At 42.9% G+C, this 16,737-nt stretch overlaps 1 protein-coding gene across 1 annotated transcript; it reads right to left on the bottom strand.

The window, feature by feature from the left end:
- Window positions 1–9,852: 9,852 nt before the first annotated feature.
- Window positions 9,853–16,533, bottom strand: ankrd40 (ankyrin repeat domain 40). Its single transcript, XM_080447319.1, has 5 exons — window positions 15,978–16,533; window positions 14,459–14,607; window positions 13,506–14,150; window positions 12,820–13,001; window positions 9,853–12,682 (listed from the first exon to the last, which is right to left on the bottom strand). Exons 1-5 carry the CDS (start codon window positions 16,109–16,111, stop codon window positions 12,539–12,541), a joined length of 1,254 nt encoding a protein of 417 aa, XP_080303445.1. The 5' UTR covers window positions 16,112–16,533; the 3' UTR covers window positions 9,853–12,538.
- Between the last annotated feature and the right edge of the window lie 204 nt (window positions 16,534–16,737).

Raw genomic sequence — 16,737 nt, forward strand, 5'->3', positions numbered from 1 at the left:
ACCAGAGGACATCAAAGCAGAAATATAGCCGAGAGACGCATAGCGTCTGCCTGGAGTGGAGAGCTCCCCCAAAGTCCGTTGCTCCGCGTTTAATAGTCCTAAGAGATTATAGGCTCGAGGTATGCAAACCTTATTACTTAAGATACATGAATTACAGTGGCGCGTCTATCCCACAGCAAATCCCAGCTGAGTTACAGTTATGATGAATTTAATTAAAGAAAAAAGAAAAAAGGAAAACGTTCTCCAATGGACTGCAAGCTGCGGTATTCGCTCATGGGACTGGCGAGACACCTGTGCGTAAGGACTCAGCCATTTTTAACCCTTAGCTGGCAAAGACGGAGTGAGAGCAAGCTGTCTGTTACCAGTGGTTCTCTGACTTCTTCGCGTCAAGGACCCCCATATTGACACATATTAGCCCATTTGAAAAGATATGCCAGGGACTCAACCATTTTAACTTCTTATTGGGGGTCCCCCAATCTACACTGTAGCCTAGTATCATCATCAGTGTTAATTTCAGAGTTACAGACACATAAGGGTGGGGACCCCCTGGAACCCCCTCAAGGACCCCTGGGGGTCCCCAGACCCCACTTTGAAAACCACTGGTCTATACAGCAGTTTGTATGGATAATGTGAAGCCAAAACATAATTATTTGAATTATTTACAAATGATTTGTTTCATTGTGTTTTGACAAAATGTGCATATAGGCTACTCACCAGGGAGAAAATGGGCGGATAGCCTAAAAGAAAAGAAAACCATTATGCTAATGACACTTATCCCAGTCTTTAATTCACATAATACTTCAGGGTTACAACTGTAGGCCTATACCATTTCAACTTGCGACATGGAATATGAGATGGGATTAATAGTAGGCTTAAGTAGCCTACTATTTCCTTTTAGGGACTGTATAGGCTGTCAGATTAAACTTCAGTAGGCTATTTTAGACTGCATTTCTTTTATTCATCTGAAGTGTCATTCTCCAGAAGATGGCACCAAACTCAGTGTTGATGTTGTCCTTGTCTTTTGTATTCTTCATGGTAACCTGGGCTGCAAGACAATGAATTCTCCCCTATAGTGTGATAATAAAGATAACCTTGAACCTTAAAAGCGCTGTCTGTCACCAATGTTGATTATGCTCTGAACTTAATTCTGCACTGGATGTCTGCCCTCATCTTTCCTCCATTGTTTTCAGTATTGCATTTAGAGTCAAAGATAAGACAGTCCTGGACAATGATGGACAAAGTAGGCTACTCAACTCCGTACTTGAGTCAAATATACTCCTGGTCAAATATTACTCAACTACAAATGGAAGTTGCTCTGTGAAATTTGTACTTGAGTTAAAGTAGGCTACTGGTAAACCATCCCAGTCGCGTGAATTCACATTATCATGTGTGTCTGCAGAAGACACAAGATAATGTGAATTCACGCGACCGGGATGGTTTACCAGGCTAGGCTACTGGAGTATTTGCTTTGAAAAATACTTAAGTATTCAAAAGAACACATTACAAAGTACATTTTCTTTTTAATATCAATGCTATGTCCACCACTGGTCCTGGATATCTAGGACTTGAGTGGTTAAAAATGAAAACTTGGATATTACCAACAGACACCCAACCATCATTGATGGCAGCAACACCAGTGATGCCAATTTCAAACACTGAAAGACGTGAGACATCAGTGTGTGGACTAGAGGTGCAACAGTTGATCAAAATAATTGATTTAATTGATTATAAAAAAGTAGCGATAGTTGATCATTTAATAAAATAATCAATTAATAGGCCTAACCAATCCCTATTTTCAGCATGTCATTACAGGCAGACATTTTCTAAAACATTATTTTTTTTATAGTGAAAATAGCCGATCTGCAAGCTCACTATTGCACAACACTGTTGTGCGACAAAGTATGAAATAACGCATATATTTCATATAGCATATGATATACAAGATTTAAAAAATATGTATTAAATCACGCCTCGAAAAAGTGATCAATAGAATAGAATAATCATAAGAACATAATCAATAGTTGCAGCCTTAGTGTGGACATTTTGAAGGTTACTCAAAATGTCCTGACAAAGCTGTCAGGCTGTCCTAAGTGGATACTATAAGACAAAATGCTGTCACAACTCCCACATGCAAGAGGCCATGAGTGGTCCGAACAGCTTGATGTCTTGTTGTGAGAAGCTGCTCTAATTCCACAATAAGCCAATTCCAGGAAGTGTGGAAAGAGAAGACACAAAACAAAATAAATGACATGTGGTTCACTGACACTTTCAAATAAAGCAGGTCTGTATAACAACAAGGTCTTTGCAAAACGAAACACCAGTCATTTAACGATACACAACTAATGAAACACTATTTGAAAATAATGTATAAGAACCTGGTGATTTAGTTTAGCGAACATAAAGTATAAATTACAAGTTGGGTTTTGGAGTGAACCTTACAACTGAAAACACAAACAGGAGGACAGAAAAAGACTATACAGTACGTATGAGAAAGAAAAGGGCTAAAGTCCTATGAAGTCCGGGTGACAGTTTGTTCATCACGTACCCATAAGCTTATGTAGTCACAAAAACAATGATAAACAAGTCCAACACTTTAAGTTAACCTCTCAATCCAAAGAGAATTTCCTAGTACTTTCCTTGATAGCCAACAGTTTTTCCAGTCTTGATGACTGTATGGATGCACACTTCTTTAACCCATTAAGACCTGAGGCCGATTCTAAAAACGCCTTCTAAAACCTAACCACAGTTTTCTGAAAACATTCAAATTCTAACAAAAAAACAAACAAAAAAAATGATGTTACTATATGTATAGCAACAACTAATGAGACACAGAGGTGGCTCCCGGATTCAAAGGTATAACAACGTATAGGTAGCAACAGGTCTCAATGGGTTAAAACACCATGACATTAATTCATCGTTCGCCAACAGCCAAAACATGTCCATAATCTGATGATGAGAACAAAATGGTAAGAATTTTCCAACAGTGAGGGGATAGTTGGCTATGGAACACGGAAGTGACTCACCTTTGTTGATACGCAGCCATAAGGTGGCTGTTTTCCGCTCTGTTTTGAGCGGATAAACTCCAGTGTCTCCTCAGCCGTGAATTCCACCAAACCATCCGCCGCGACTGTGTTTGGTGGTGAGGTTTTGGCCATGTTTGCTGTATAACCCCTTAGGGAAGATAAGGCTTAGCAAGCATTGGTCAGAAGCTGTATTCTCCCATGGGTTATATCATGGGTTATATCATTCCTCTGATCCTGGTCAAATAAAGGCTGTATATGTGAATAAACATAGTATACTGTATGAGAGGTTATACCCCATGGTATAGACAGCAAATTCACAACCTGTGGGTTGTGAGGATATTGTAAGTGGGCCCCCAAATAATTAGCAAAACACTAAGATTATATTGATAATATAACATTAATATATATATAAATATATATAATATATAAAAAAGTGGAATTCAACTGGTGTGTGTGTGTGTGTGTGTGTGTGTGTGTGTGTGTGTGTGTGTGTGTGTGTGTGTGTGCGTGTGCGTGTGCGTGTGCGTGTGCGTGTGCGTGTGTGTGTGTGTGAGAAGGGTACATGAGAGACGGTAGAGGGGTTGGAGGGTGTGGGGCTGGGAGAAGAAAGACAAGAGAGAGGAATACAACCACCTTAAGGACTACAAATCATTGTGTATATCCCTGCACTGTTTACACCAAATGACCTCGGTACATAGAATGGTAAAATAAATGGTAAATGGTGCATTTATATAGCGCCTTACAATGATTGTGCATTACATTCACCCATTCACACACACATGGCAGAGGAAACCATGCAAGGCACCAACCTGCTCATTGGGAGCAATTAGGGGTTTAGCATCTTGCTCAAAGACACTTCGACACTAACTCTGGGGGAACCCAGGATCGAACTCTACCTCCTGAGCCACTGCCGCCCCCGAAATGATGTACATATGAACAGACCAACCACCTTTAATCACATTTGAATAAATTGCTGCTATTTGTCGAAGGTTTTATACCAAATGAATGCAAAACATTGAAATGCTGCTGTCAACTTTCAAACATGTATACCAAGCTAACCTTTCCTATATGGGTGTAACTATTTCTGACAGAAAGTGCACAATATTTGTTATAGTTTCGTAAGATCCCTCAAAGTTGCAATGTAACACAGCTCTGTTTACACTTTTATGTTATTCCCATTTATATTCAATATTTATTTGTACATAGATTGTTTTGTTTTGATTGTTTTGTTTCACTTATGCTTTGGCAATGTAAACGTATGTTTTCTCATGCCAATAAAGCTCCTTTGAATCAAAAAATGTAATTGAAAGAGAGAGAGAGAGAGAGAGAGAGAGAGAGAGAGAGAGAGAGAGTGTGTGTGTGTGTGTGTGTGTGTGTTTTAAATGTGTTCTTCCACAATCTGTGCTTCCCAAGCCGCTCCCCTGCTGTGCCCAAAGAGGCCCAATGCACTCCAGCCCTACCCCCTGCTGCTGCTGTGACACGCGCACGCACAGACACACACACACACACACACACGCACACACGCACACACACACACACACACACACACACACACACACACACACACACACACACACACACACACACACACACACACACACAGAGCAGAGAAGTAAGTTTCATACATGTTAACAAAGAGCGCAAAAGCATACACATGTGAACATGAACATGAACACATGCATGCACACACACTTTCAATAAACAAAATGTTTAAAAAAAAAACTTGACATTCCTATACAGACTCGCACAGACAAACTGTAGTGTACTACACGTTTGATCCTTGGGCACATTAGCCCGATATACACGGCGGTTTTCCCGCGCCAAACATATCTGCTCTACAAGCTCACGATAGCATTGTGAGCTAGTAGATCGGCTACTTTCGGCACAGGACACCATCATATGACAGAATATAAATTAGGCATCCTTCCTTCCGTGCAGACACTGACATCCGCCAGTGCATGCGAGCTCAAGAATGCACGCAAATCAACAAGCGCATTTGTGCTGCAATCTCAACAGTGAGAAGACTTTTTTTTTAATTTTTTTTTTTACTTAAGTTAAAGTAGCAATTCCACAGCGTAGAAATACTCTACAGTCTACAATACAAATAAGTCCTGTATTCAAAATGCTCAAGTGGTTAATGTATGTTTTGTATTAAGAATCTAAATCCAGGAAGTAACTTGCATTATAAGTTTTCAAATAATGGTAGTGGGAGTACTCGAGTAAATGTACTTAGTTACTTTCCACCACTGAATCTCTATGTGTCCCACCTCCCTCAAGCCCCTCCACCCCCTAACCTTCACCCTTCAAGACCTTGCATTCCCAGCATAGCCGACAGACACTGGAGGGGCTGCAGGGCATGTCAAATATTGAATAAAGCCACAAGGACGACCCCCTGCGGTGCCCTTGCATGGCCTATCTGCCTTTAGCACATGTATTGTGTCTGCAGACCGACCTTGACTTTGACCTTCATGGTGCGCCCCTTGGCATCTTTCTGAGTCTGGTCTCAAAACAAGCATGATGTCTCACTTATTGTTGTTCGGTTTCCCTTGCGGCGCAGTGTGGTGGTATGCTGTTAAAAAATGTCAATAATACGGTTCAATGTCTCCCAGTATTTCTTTTGGAACAGGACCAGGCATTCTTACTGTCTACAGTTTGTATCATGAGAAACACAATAAACAGTTGATTAAAAAGTGCAGACTATCTTAGACCACCGTGTTAATTACAAATCATGAGTCTATGACAAATGCTCAAATCAGTGGATATAGGGGACAAGCCATCTAGAAGAGGGTCTGTCCTTCTGTTTGCCCATGAGTCTGTGCATCTGTTCACAGCTAATCTCGCAAACCACAGGAAATCCCAAATATCTTTGACAGTGACAGCCACAGCCACGACGACCATGATCTGGTACCGCCCAAATTTAGAACAATACAAGGAATATTATATAATTCAAGGAAATCTTTGGATAAAGATAAAAATGGATAAAGACTTGTCCAGGGGCACCGACTTCGAATGCTATCAATGCATCGAATGGGAGATTATCACGTTTTATCAGACCATTGAATGGGCGAGTAGGCAACATACTGACCTACCGGTGATTTATCAGACCATTCTTTGGGCGTAATCAGGAGCTACTGACCTACTCGGAGGCGGAGCAGTCCCCACAAACATTACGATTCTGTACATCGGTACAACATCGGTACATAACTCGAACGGCGCTGAGAGGGCTCAAGCGAACGTCGCAACGTTCGGGACGGCAACTCGCTCGCTTTAGCTCGATCGGTGGTCCCTCACGTGGCTCCGGTTCGCTTGAGACTGCGCGCCTCCGTCATGGTCCGAAACCGAAACTGAACTTTTTAAGTCATCTCCGTCGGCAGGTCGGTATGTCCTGATGACACCCAATGAATGGTCTGATAAATCGCGGGCAGGTCAGTATGTCGCCTACTTCGCCCATTCAATGGTCTAACATGATAATCTCCCATTCAATGCATTGATAGCATCCGAATGGGGTGCCAGGGGTAGTAGGCTTAGCTGGCTTAGATTTGTTGGGCCTTCCTCTGGCTGTCGACCCCAGAAGAAATGCTTCATAGGCTTAGAGAGAGCGCTGGATGGCGCTGACACGAAGGGGCCACAACCTAATCTGTCTCACAGGTCCTAATCGATGTCACAAGGTTTATTTAATGTGGTGCACCCAAAAGGAACCGTGTTACTTTGCACATGAACCTAACCCCTCCAGAAAGTCTGCCGAGCAGAGCTCTGCAAGGTCATCTCATTCTGTAAGTGGGATTTCACTTCATAGAAACGGGTATCACTGATGTGGGAAATGACGTTCTCTGGTTCTCTGGTGATTTACCATTCTATCATCCTCACAAGGTTTCACAAAGCCAGAGAATCTTTCAATGACATCTTCTCGGACATCCCTAGAGCTGCCAGTTGATTTTGCGAAGGCTTCTCGCACACACCATACCTTAGTCCTGTAGCAGCTTTTAAAAGAAAACACTCCCCAAAGGAGGATAATTAATAACTTGACCTGTGGCTTAAGCCTTATATTTGAAGCGGTCAGAAAAGTCCAATTGCCTCACAAAAAGAACATCTTCACACAGGCATATAAACAGTAGGGTTTACAGTGAAATACAGTAGCTCTGTTATATTGGCTTTGTGCGTGATCCCTCAGAGACGTGCGCGAATCGCACCGAAAAGGCCACAGTCCAAGCACATTGACAGCAGTGCGTACCTGTGAGTAATGTCGCCCTGTGCCTCCATTTCTAAAATGCTCTTAGGGGTCCTTGACCGTGCAGGTTCCACGGTCTCTCTCACCTCATGTTCCGAGGCTCGCGGGAGCCGGTGCGGCTGGTTCACAACAATGAAGGTGTTATGACTGTTCATACTAAGCTTATTATTAGCGTCTGACACCATAACAAAGGGGAGAGACGCGTCCAGCCACAGTAGGGCACTAAGCTGATTCCTAGACCCTGGCCAGAAAGAGAGAGGGGCTAGACACATGGCGAGACATGCTGGACGAGACATGCACCTTCACACACGCACATGCACGCACGCACACACGCACGCATGTTTGTATTGCTATACTTGTGAGGACATTAACATTTTAGGACGATAATTTTATAAATTACTTTTTTTTGTTGCTTCGTTTTTTCAACCCTAACCCTAATCCCTGAGTTTAATTGTGTCGCAATGCAAGGCATTGTGAGCTTGTAGATCGGCTATTTTGGGTGTGTGACAGTGGCATACAAGTACCGGTAAGTATAAATGAAGTCAATTGTTTTAAAGAAAGAAAAAAAACAAAATACTTTCTTGCCCCCATAATGTCTACTTCTCAAATTATTACTATATATAATATCATTATAAATGATATAAAATATCATTTATTTCCCCATAAATTGGCCCTTGGAAGAATAGAGCACACACACACACACACACACACACACACACACACACACGCACACACGCACACACGCACACATATACAGTCCTACATAATCACTCCCCTTGGTTGGTATTATGTAATATTTGTTACTACTGACGTAGGACAGCTCTTTCAGAACATCTGCAGAAAGGGAACAAAACTTCTTGTACTCTTGTACTCTCTTGACTTATATGCCTCAGTAATACATTTCAAAACAGAGCATACAAGAAACTCCGGCATGCTGCGCAGATACAGGTCAATGAACGAGTGAATGGATGGGGCTGGAGTCACAACAAGCACAGCTGGATTGCTATAAAGCAGTGTTTCTCAACCTTTTTTGGGCAGGTGCCCCCTATCCAGGTTCCTTATCGCCCCCACACCCAATTAAAATGTAAGATTTCTTTTGATTGTGTATTGTATTGCTTACATAATTTTGAAAACATCTCATCAATTTCCAATTATCAGATTTTACATTAAACTGGACTGTTAGTATGTGATTATTATGTCATTATTAGCCTACTTCCCAGGGAGAAAAAGAAAGCCTGTTACGATTATAAGTAGAATTGTATATGTATAGTAAGGCCCTGTCACACCAGTCCCATCTCACAGCACTGAATGGTCACAGTTCCTGTCATGTTACCATGGTACCAATGCCCTGTTACAGGGATGTCAGGCCCTGTGACAAGGCCTGACATCCCTGTCACACAATGCTGTGAGAGGGGCCTGATGTTACAGGGATGGCTTGATGCGTGGCTACCCTGTGAATCTCAGAAGTCAAATTGATGACATCAATGTGTCAGTATCATGTCAGTATCATGGTCAGTATCATGGTCAGTTATCATGGTCAGTATCATGTTAGTATCATGGTCAGTATCATTCCAGACATGCTTCCACCTGTACAAGCCCCATTCAACACTTACAAATCTAGTCAATCTTCCATTATCATCCCAATAAGAAACGTACTTCTACACACAATTCAGAACAAAGATTGAATTGAATGGGTGCTCCACCCATCTGACCACTTAACAGATGGATGATTTTGAGATTTTCAAGTGGGCCCTGATCCAGAAGGAACCACAGAGCTAGACCACAACAATGGTCACTGTTTTAGGAATGACCATGGGGTGTTTTAGGAGTGTGTGTGTGTGTGTGTGTGTGTGTGTGTGTGTGTGTGTGTGTGTGTGTGTGTGTGTGTGTGTGTGTATTCTACAGAGGCAGTCTATGCTCAACATTCCTTCATCAATTTGGATAGGTTTTAAAATTCATATCCGGCTACTCTTTTTACATCATACACTTTGTTCTCCAGAACTGGTTCTGACAGTGCACATTTCTGCAACACCCAACTGCTCTTGGCAGTCTGTCATGATTGTCTGACTATCACAGGCCTTGCATGAACTTGACTAAATCGACATGAAAAAGTACATAGCCCTCTGACTTTATGAGTAGCCGTCATCACATTAGACAATCACATACTGTGATGTTCCTCAATTTAAAAATATATATATACAGTTTATATACACTGGCAATGGGTGTTAGAAGACTTTCGACCTTGTATCAAATTAACTAAACTTTTTAATTTCAAGGACCCCCATAACTCTGAGTTACAAACGTATAAGGGTCCATTTGGAACCCCCTAAAGGAACCCTGAGGGTCCCTGGACCCAAGTTTGAGAACAACTGAACTAACCTCGTCTATGGCTCAGTCTGTCAACATTAGCTTTTCTACTCCCTCTAGTGGCCACAGCTGAATTCCATTTTAAACAGATTTTTGCTCTCCTTTCCCAGTGTGGTTCAGATTTTATGAATTTATGACTCACACCTACACCTGTTCCCGCAACTACAGTCTGATATCTGCAGTATGACCCTTCATAAGACACAAGGCTAATGTTAGGAAAAAACAGGGGATTGATCAAGTAATTCACCATGCTTTATCAAAGAGCAAATACAGGTGTGCAGAACCAAAACCACAGGTTTAACAGTGCCTAAGGCACACAGGACATATATAAAAATATCAGACTCTGAATGCATAGGTTAAGTCAAACTGTATTCTTCTCCTTCTAAAACAATTAACAACCCAACAAATGCAGTTAGTCATCTCCTTTCCACAGATTCTATAAAACCCCAAATCAAACCGTACGTGGCGTTTCCCAGTTGGCATGGGCACAACATGACCAGACGCAACATTGTCATTCCTCATCCATGCGTCTCTTCCACCTGTGGCACAACTTCACGCAATAAAGCATTGAACATGTTTGTGAACACAACATAAACATTCTCGATCTGCTTCAACTGCTCTCATCACAGCACACTTTCCGTTGACACATTCTTTTTTCCCACCATGCACTTTGCTGCAAGCGCCCTTGAACCCTCAAGCCGGATTTATACTTAGTTGACCACCGGTGTTGCCCACCGAAAACAGCTGCGCTCCCAAGCATTGTGAGCTTGTAGATCTGCTATTTTCTGTGCGCCCCACATCGTGCACAACAAAGTATATCAAGCCCTTCACTGGTATGGTAGGTTTTTTTTGACACAAACTCAACAGGCCTAGCTTGTTAAAAAAATACAAATTAATAAAAAATATATCAGAAAACATACGAATACAGTAATAGCTTAAGGTATACATCTGAATAGTAAACAATTACCCCTTGGTTAGTAACTATTGATTGTAAAACGTGTAGTGGCCACTTACTGAACCGCTCAACCTAACCGAGGCAGCGCTGCGAATTAAATGCACAATATTAAAAAGGTCCTTCTCGTCGGTCAACCGCGTTGACACGAAAGCAGCATAAAAAGCTCCCCGTTCCTTACAGTGCGACTGCTCTCTGACCCGATATGCACCAGGTACAGTTGTAGGTGTGAATCCTTAAGGTGTCAGTTGTCTGTGCATTCTCCGTTCCCAAAGTCCATCACTAATGATTCCAATAAAGCTCCTTCCCCAAAATTAGCGAATAGAATAAACAGTGAATAAACACTAAGCAAATAAACAAATTACAAGTTTCCCTTAAACAAATTAACCATCATTACTAGATTAGATTTCACAACCAAAATTAAGGATTATAGAATATATTAACAATTTCTGTTGCTTTGAGGGGAAAATAAAATCTATATAAAGTATTCTCATCACAATGTAGACTAAATTTAGACAGACATGACATACACCAAAGAGCCAACATTTCAGGAACCTCCCAAACATGTAGTATAGTCCTTTGCTACGGTTTTCAATTCAGATGAAAACAAAGTCTAACTACAAGTCAAACTTCAGAACAAAGTGTAGGCAGCCCCCCCCCCCCATTCTAAACCACTGATAGTCTATTCTGAACAATCTATTCTTTGATGACTAGATTAGTATTTGGTTTGAATTCTAATCACAGTTAAATGATAGTAACAGACAATTTTCAGATGGAAGGCTAAACTTAAAAACACCGGCTTTATGTGGAGCCCCATGTGCCTTAATGTGCTGAGAATCGAGCCTAGTCACCCCAAAGTGCACTGAAGGGTCTTACTGTTAATTAGCACTAAATGTGTAACATTTTCACATAAAAAAAAACTATATTCACAGTTGAGAGTCATATCATTAGTGTTACGCAGAAAGATCGCTTGTGCGTGCGGGCTAAGCAGGAACAGTGACACGCTGTAAAAATGTGAGGATTGATCATTGCACATTTATCTCCACTAGAAAAAGAAATTCCATTTTGCCAATTAAACCTTGGCCAGTAAGAGGCAAAAAAATAAGAGCAAAGAACTATGCCCACAGAGCCATCTTAAATATTACTCTTCTTGAGTCAATTGTATCAGTAGACACCAAAATATCTATATGTTGTCCATCTTAACGTGGATACGTATATATATATAAGCGTAAATGTGTTCTCTGCAAACAGGACAAACATAGGTCCTAAGAGTCTTCTTCCTAAACCCCTTTTGTCCTATTAGTTATAATGGACGGATAATGAAGAACCTTTGCAGAAAAGACTTATGCCTATGGCTTATGCCTACAGCATGTATGTGTATGGGAGAAAACACCTGATAACGTCCTCAGTGCAAGTCCACTGTGCTGCAACGTACAGTAGTACTATGCTCTGGACTCATAACGATCTCATCAGGCAGCGGCATAATGCAAAGTCCTCCTGTCGTCCACTTATCTGACGTCGCTGTCCATGACCATAGTCCATGGCTAGCATAGGGGTGAGTCCACATAGGGCTACTGCCGAGGCCCATTCTGGTCCAGAAGTCAAGGAAGACAAGCATCTGCTGTTCCGCTGCAGCCTCGGCACAAAGTGCATCGATAGGAGAGAAAGAGCGGATGGAGGGAGCGAGGGAGGGAGGGAGAGAGAGAGAGAGAGAGACCCAAATATTTCAGCACATAACTGAGGTCACCATGCATGAGTAAGCACTTAGCGCTGGTTGGGTACACAAGAGCAGCGTGATGGCCAGAGGAGGACAATAGCTACACGATCTGGAAAAGCAAGTCCAGATGAACCGAAACAGAACGCGAGTGAATTGTGATAACATTTGACGACAAAGGGGAAGCACTGGTAATGGCGCGAGCTAAGGACGTCTGTTTTCATGAGGGAAACTGGGGCTCCATGGCGGCCCTACTAGTAGGTGAGGCGGGAGGCCTTCATGTTGAAGCACGGTCTGTCGGTGAGGCCCCCACCAGCAGAGAAGAGGGACAGGCCCTCGGCCTTCTCCAGCACCACCTCCAGCTCCTGGAAGTCTTGCAGTCGTGCCACGTCCTTGTCCTAGGAAAGAAGAACAAATTCAAATCAACAATGCTTGTATATGCTTTCTACTCAAGACACAGATAATTTTATATTTTGTATGTGTGCTTGAGCTGCACCTATATATATGGATGTACAACGAGGCCCATTTCCTTTACCTTTCTTAGCATGGTATTGGGCAATTTGCGGATCTTTTCCACATGCTCAGCACCGATGTCCAACTCACGGCAGCAGACCCTGAGCAGGGAGCGGTAGGTCAGCTCCTGGCGATCCAGTTCTACCTCGATGAAGTCATTCTCCCGCCCATTGGGATTCTGTATGCGCACCTTCAGTACCAGCTCTGGAACAGGAAGGGGAGAGAGGAGAGTGGGAGCGTACTTTTAATGGTGGCATGGCATGAAGGAAATAGCCAACAGTCAAATAACAATTTTTTTTATCAGCGAACCTCAGGCATTATCCCCTCGTTTCTGTGTGTTTACTGCATGTGTTCTAGAGAACACAGGCTTGGACTAGATATCATCTGGGATTTGGTTTATTATAATATTGTTATATGTTAAATTAAATGTCAACAGATTCTGATTAAAGGTAGTCTTTTCCTGTTCATTAAGTCTGCAGTTAAGTGATTATAAGAAATGCTCTTATTAGAATGTTCTAGCCGAGTGAAATAAACCTGTTTGGTCATCATACCCACCCACATACCTAATGATCTTTTCTCAAATGTTCCTTGCACGTGAATGACTTCCGAAAGCACCGTCATCTCCAAAATACTGTCACATTATCGATATTGAGGTATTAGGTACAAAATACAGTGAAATGTGATCTTGTCAATATCGCCCAGTATTACCTTGCACGTTGACGGGGAAAGTGCTGGTGGTGAAGAAGAAAGGCTGGAATGCTGGCATGGGGCCTCCGGCCTGACAGCTCAGTGGCTGCGGGACGGACTGCTGTCTGCTCATAGTAGAATTAGCACTGGCCACCGGGGCTGGGGCTTGGGCCAGGCTCCCACTGCTGCTAGCTGTGCTGGGGCTGGGGGAGACCAGCGGAGGGGAGCACACAGCTCCGTTGTGGGCCACGGAGTGCGGGTAGTCGGCGTGGTTTGCCAGATGGGGCTCTACGGACAGGTCCATGGGAAGGACGCCGTTGAGGGCAGAGTGGTGGAGGTTGGAGGCCGGACTGGGTAACACGCCGTTCTGCTCGGCCACGGGGATGAATGCCCCCGTCTGGGCGACAGGGCTGGGGCTAGTGACTGGGATGGGGCTGTCAGGGACCAGACTCTGTAGTAGCTGGGGCTCGTGAGTCGGGGAGAGGGAGGACGGGTCGCTGTGCTGGTCGTCGGTGTGATCCCCGGAGCCGTTCTGGGTGAAGTGCTGCTTGATGATGTCTGCCTTGTTGCTGTCCATCTTGCTGTACAAGAAGGGTGGGTTGGACAGGTAGTTCGGTATGATTGGCAGCTCGGGCTCCTTGACCTCAGGCATGTCTTCCACCTCAACTGTGACAAATATGAGTATAAAACGCAGTATTTATTCATTTGGGGATTGTTTACCACAAAAACATGTTTAGTTCTTTCTCAGTCAAAATAACATTTCATTCTAGAAATAACAGTTCATACTAGAATTAACCAAGCATAAGCTAGAATTTGTATTTTTTACAGAGAATTATATTATTCATCCCACTTACCGGTACATGTATCCAATGTGCCATCAATATTACATCTAACCAACAAGGCGTGTACACTGAAGTCTTAAATAAATAAATATCCATATATGTATAATGTAAATATAGAAATATCCAGTGTACCTCCTAACAGTCGCTTGATCTCTGGTTTAGAGGTGAGCTGTGCAGCCAGCTCATCTTTAGCTGTGAGGATCTCTTTGTCAGCTCCAGAGTTGAGCAGGTACGACACTATGTGCTTATGGTTCCTCTTGCATGCCCAGTGCAAGCATGTCCTACGATGGCAACGATGGTGGTGGTGGGGTTTATAGAAAGAGAAGAAGATTTAAATACATGTACTAATGACTGACTTTGGAGAAAATGCAGATTGACTATGATAGGTTGAGGTTGGCCAACCTACGGGCACGCCTGATTTATACTTTGCTGCAGTGCATGCCAGTGTCACGCACCAAAACTAGAAAATCTACAAGCTCACAACATGTCATGCATGACACCCGCATGCAACTAAATATACCTCAGGCCTCAGACTGATACAACAGCAGCGGTTACTGTGTGTAATTTCCTGTACATTTCATAACCATGCTCACTAGAGCCATTCCGCTTTGCTGGGGTATCACCACTGTTGTGGTCACACACAATGCAAGTCCAAGTTGTGTCTTAAATCTCCAGTCCCATGTCCAAAGCACCTTACTACCTCAAGTCAACCTGGAGTAGCAAGTGTCCAGCACTAAAGTCAGAGTGAAAATCCAAGTCAACCAATCACCAGTCCAGAGTTCATGGTTGGGACATAACATAGGCCTTACACAATAAATTGTGCCCCATTCCAAACTCCAAATTCAAGTAGCAGTGGATCTACAGTGTAGAGGTAAATGGCAGTATTTGTTGTACTAAGTATTGTGTAGTCTACACAATACTTATATAATATAATAGTTGATTTTTTTAAATGTACTTTTATCCTTTTAAAAAGAGCTCTGGCTGTAGGAAAAACAAACTCAGTCAAGTCCAAAGTCATAGATAGTCCATAGAGAGTTAAGTTATTATCCACAGGCTACACCAGCTAGACACAGACACAAAGGTGGCCGGGTCAAGGAGCTAAACAAGCTTGTTGTTGAGTAAAGGGATAAAATAAGTCTGTTTTAATCCCTGCAGAAACAGAGTTTGACACGCACATCAAGCACAGTGACTTCAAATCTCAGTAAACTCACTGGAAAGCTGCAGATGAATCACATGGTTGTACAATGACTCGCATCATGGTTGTACAATGAATCACATCATGGTTGTACAACTTGTACACATGATGAAATCCAGTGTTCATTAATCCATTTGTAACTCCTCGCAGCTACTCATTTAATGAATAAAACGAGCGCTTCCGCAAACTCTTGACACTGTGAAAAAATATCACCTGCACGGAATTTCTTGACGGAAAGTAGCTCATAACACGTCTACGGTGTATTTTTTATGAAACACAATTGCAGATAGAAAGAGGATACTTCAAGCTTTCCGTACAGCTGCAATGTTGGCGAATTTAACGTCGTTTTATACAATCAGATAGGACTTTTCTGTTTGGATGTATGGGCTGTCAAGGGCAACTCTAGATTCCAGATATTGAAAAATAGGATCTAAAGAGTTGCTTGCGCCTACTTACCACCCATTGATTTCGTTCTGTGAATTGACATTTACTCCACTCTCCACCAATGTCCGAACCTCGTCCACATCCCCGATGGCAGACGCCTCTCTCAGCCGCTCCTGCAGCTCCTTGTCCAACGACGTGGTTGACATTTTAAGTGCAGATTGTTAACTTACACAGACCATAGGAAATGCAAAAGTCTTTCACCTTAAAGTGGATAATCCTAGCTAGTCCACTCGCGTTTTGTTCCCCCTGCCGATGGCACTGTATTGCAGTGCACTAAAACAAACTACTGTTGTTGACGTGTTGGGTTGCTAGCTTGTGTTAAGCTAATGCCAAGGCGCTTCTTCGGCCAGTGCAACTTGTGGATGGTCGGAGGCTTCGGCGTAATGGAGGAGGGAGCCAGTTATTTGTTTCTCCCTGGCAGTTCAAATATATTATTATTACCTCTAACGTCATGAAATAATGACACCGACAAGCAATCATCCACCAACGCAAAGTGGATTAAAACGGAATCAATCAATGGTGTCAGTGCCCTGCCGGGTAGACGACCAGAAACACCAGCACCACACCGGGGGACATCTTTGTGTGTGACACGACGTGGGTCACCGGCTGTTGGTTCCTAACCTCGCGTCACCAGGCTGTCCACCTCGGAGGAAAGCCTGGCTGGTATTCGTTCCAAGCTGGTCCGTGTGATCCGGTTTATAAAAAAGAAGGAGTAAAATAATCGTGTTCCGGTGGTGGGTTCCGGTTAGCGTCGCATTGTTTTTGTTCCCCA

Source organism: Gymnoscopelus braueri (genome assembly GCF_963280865.1).
Source record: "Gymnoscopelus braueri genome assembly, chromosome: 13".
NCBI lineage: Eukaryota > Metazoa > Chordata > Actinopteri > Myctophiformes > Myctophidae > Gymnoscopelus > Gymnoscopelus braueri.

What these genes read in the sequence shown, in the direction of transcription:
- ankrd40 (XM_080447319.1), bottom strand. Translation starts at nt 16,111, where the DNA reads ATGTCAACCACGTCGTTGGACAAGGAGCTGCAGGAGCGGCTGAGAGAG. An exon ending in TTTCCCCGTCAACGTGCAAG is followed by an intron (nt 13,002 to 13,505) that starts GTAATACTGGGC and finishes TTCCTGTTCCAG; the next exon opens with AGCTGGTACTGAAGGTGCGC. An exon ending in CCAATACCATGCTAAGAAAG is followed by an intron (nt 12,683 to 12,819) that starts GTAAAGGAAATG and finishes CTTCTTTCCTAG; the next exon opens with GACAAGGACGTGGCACGACT.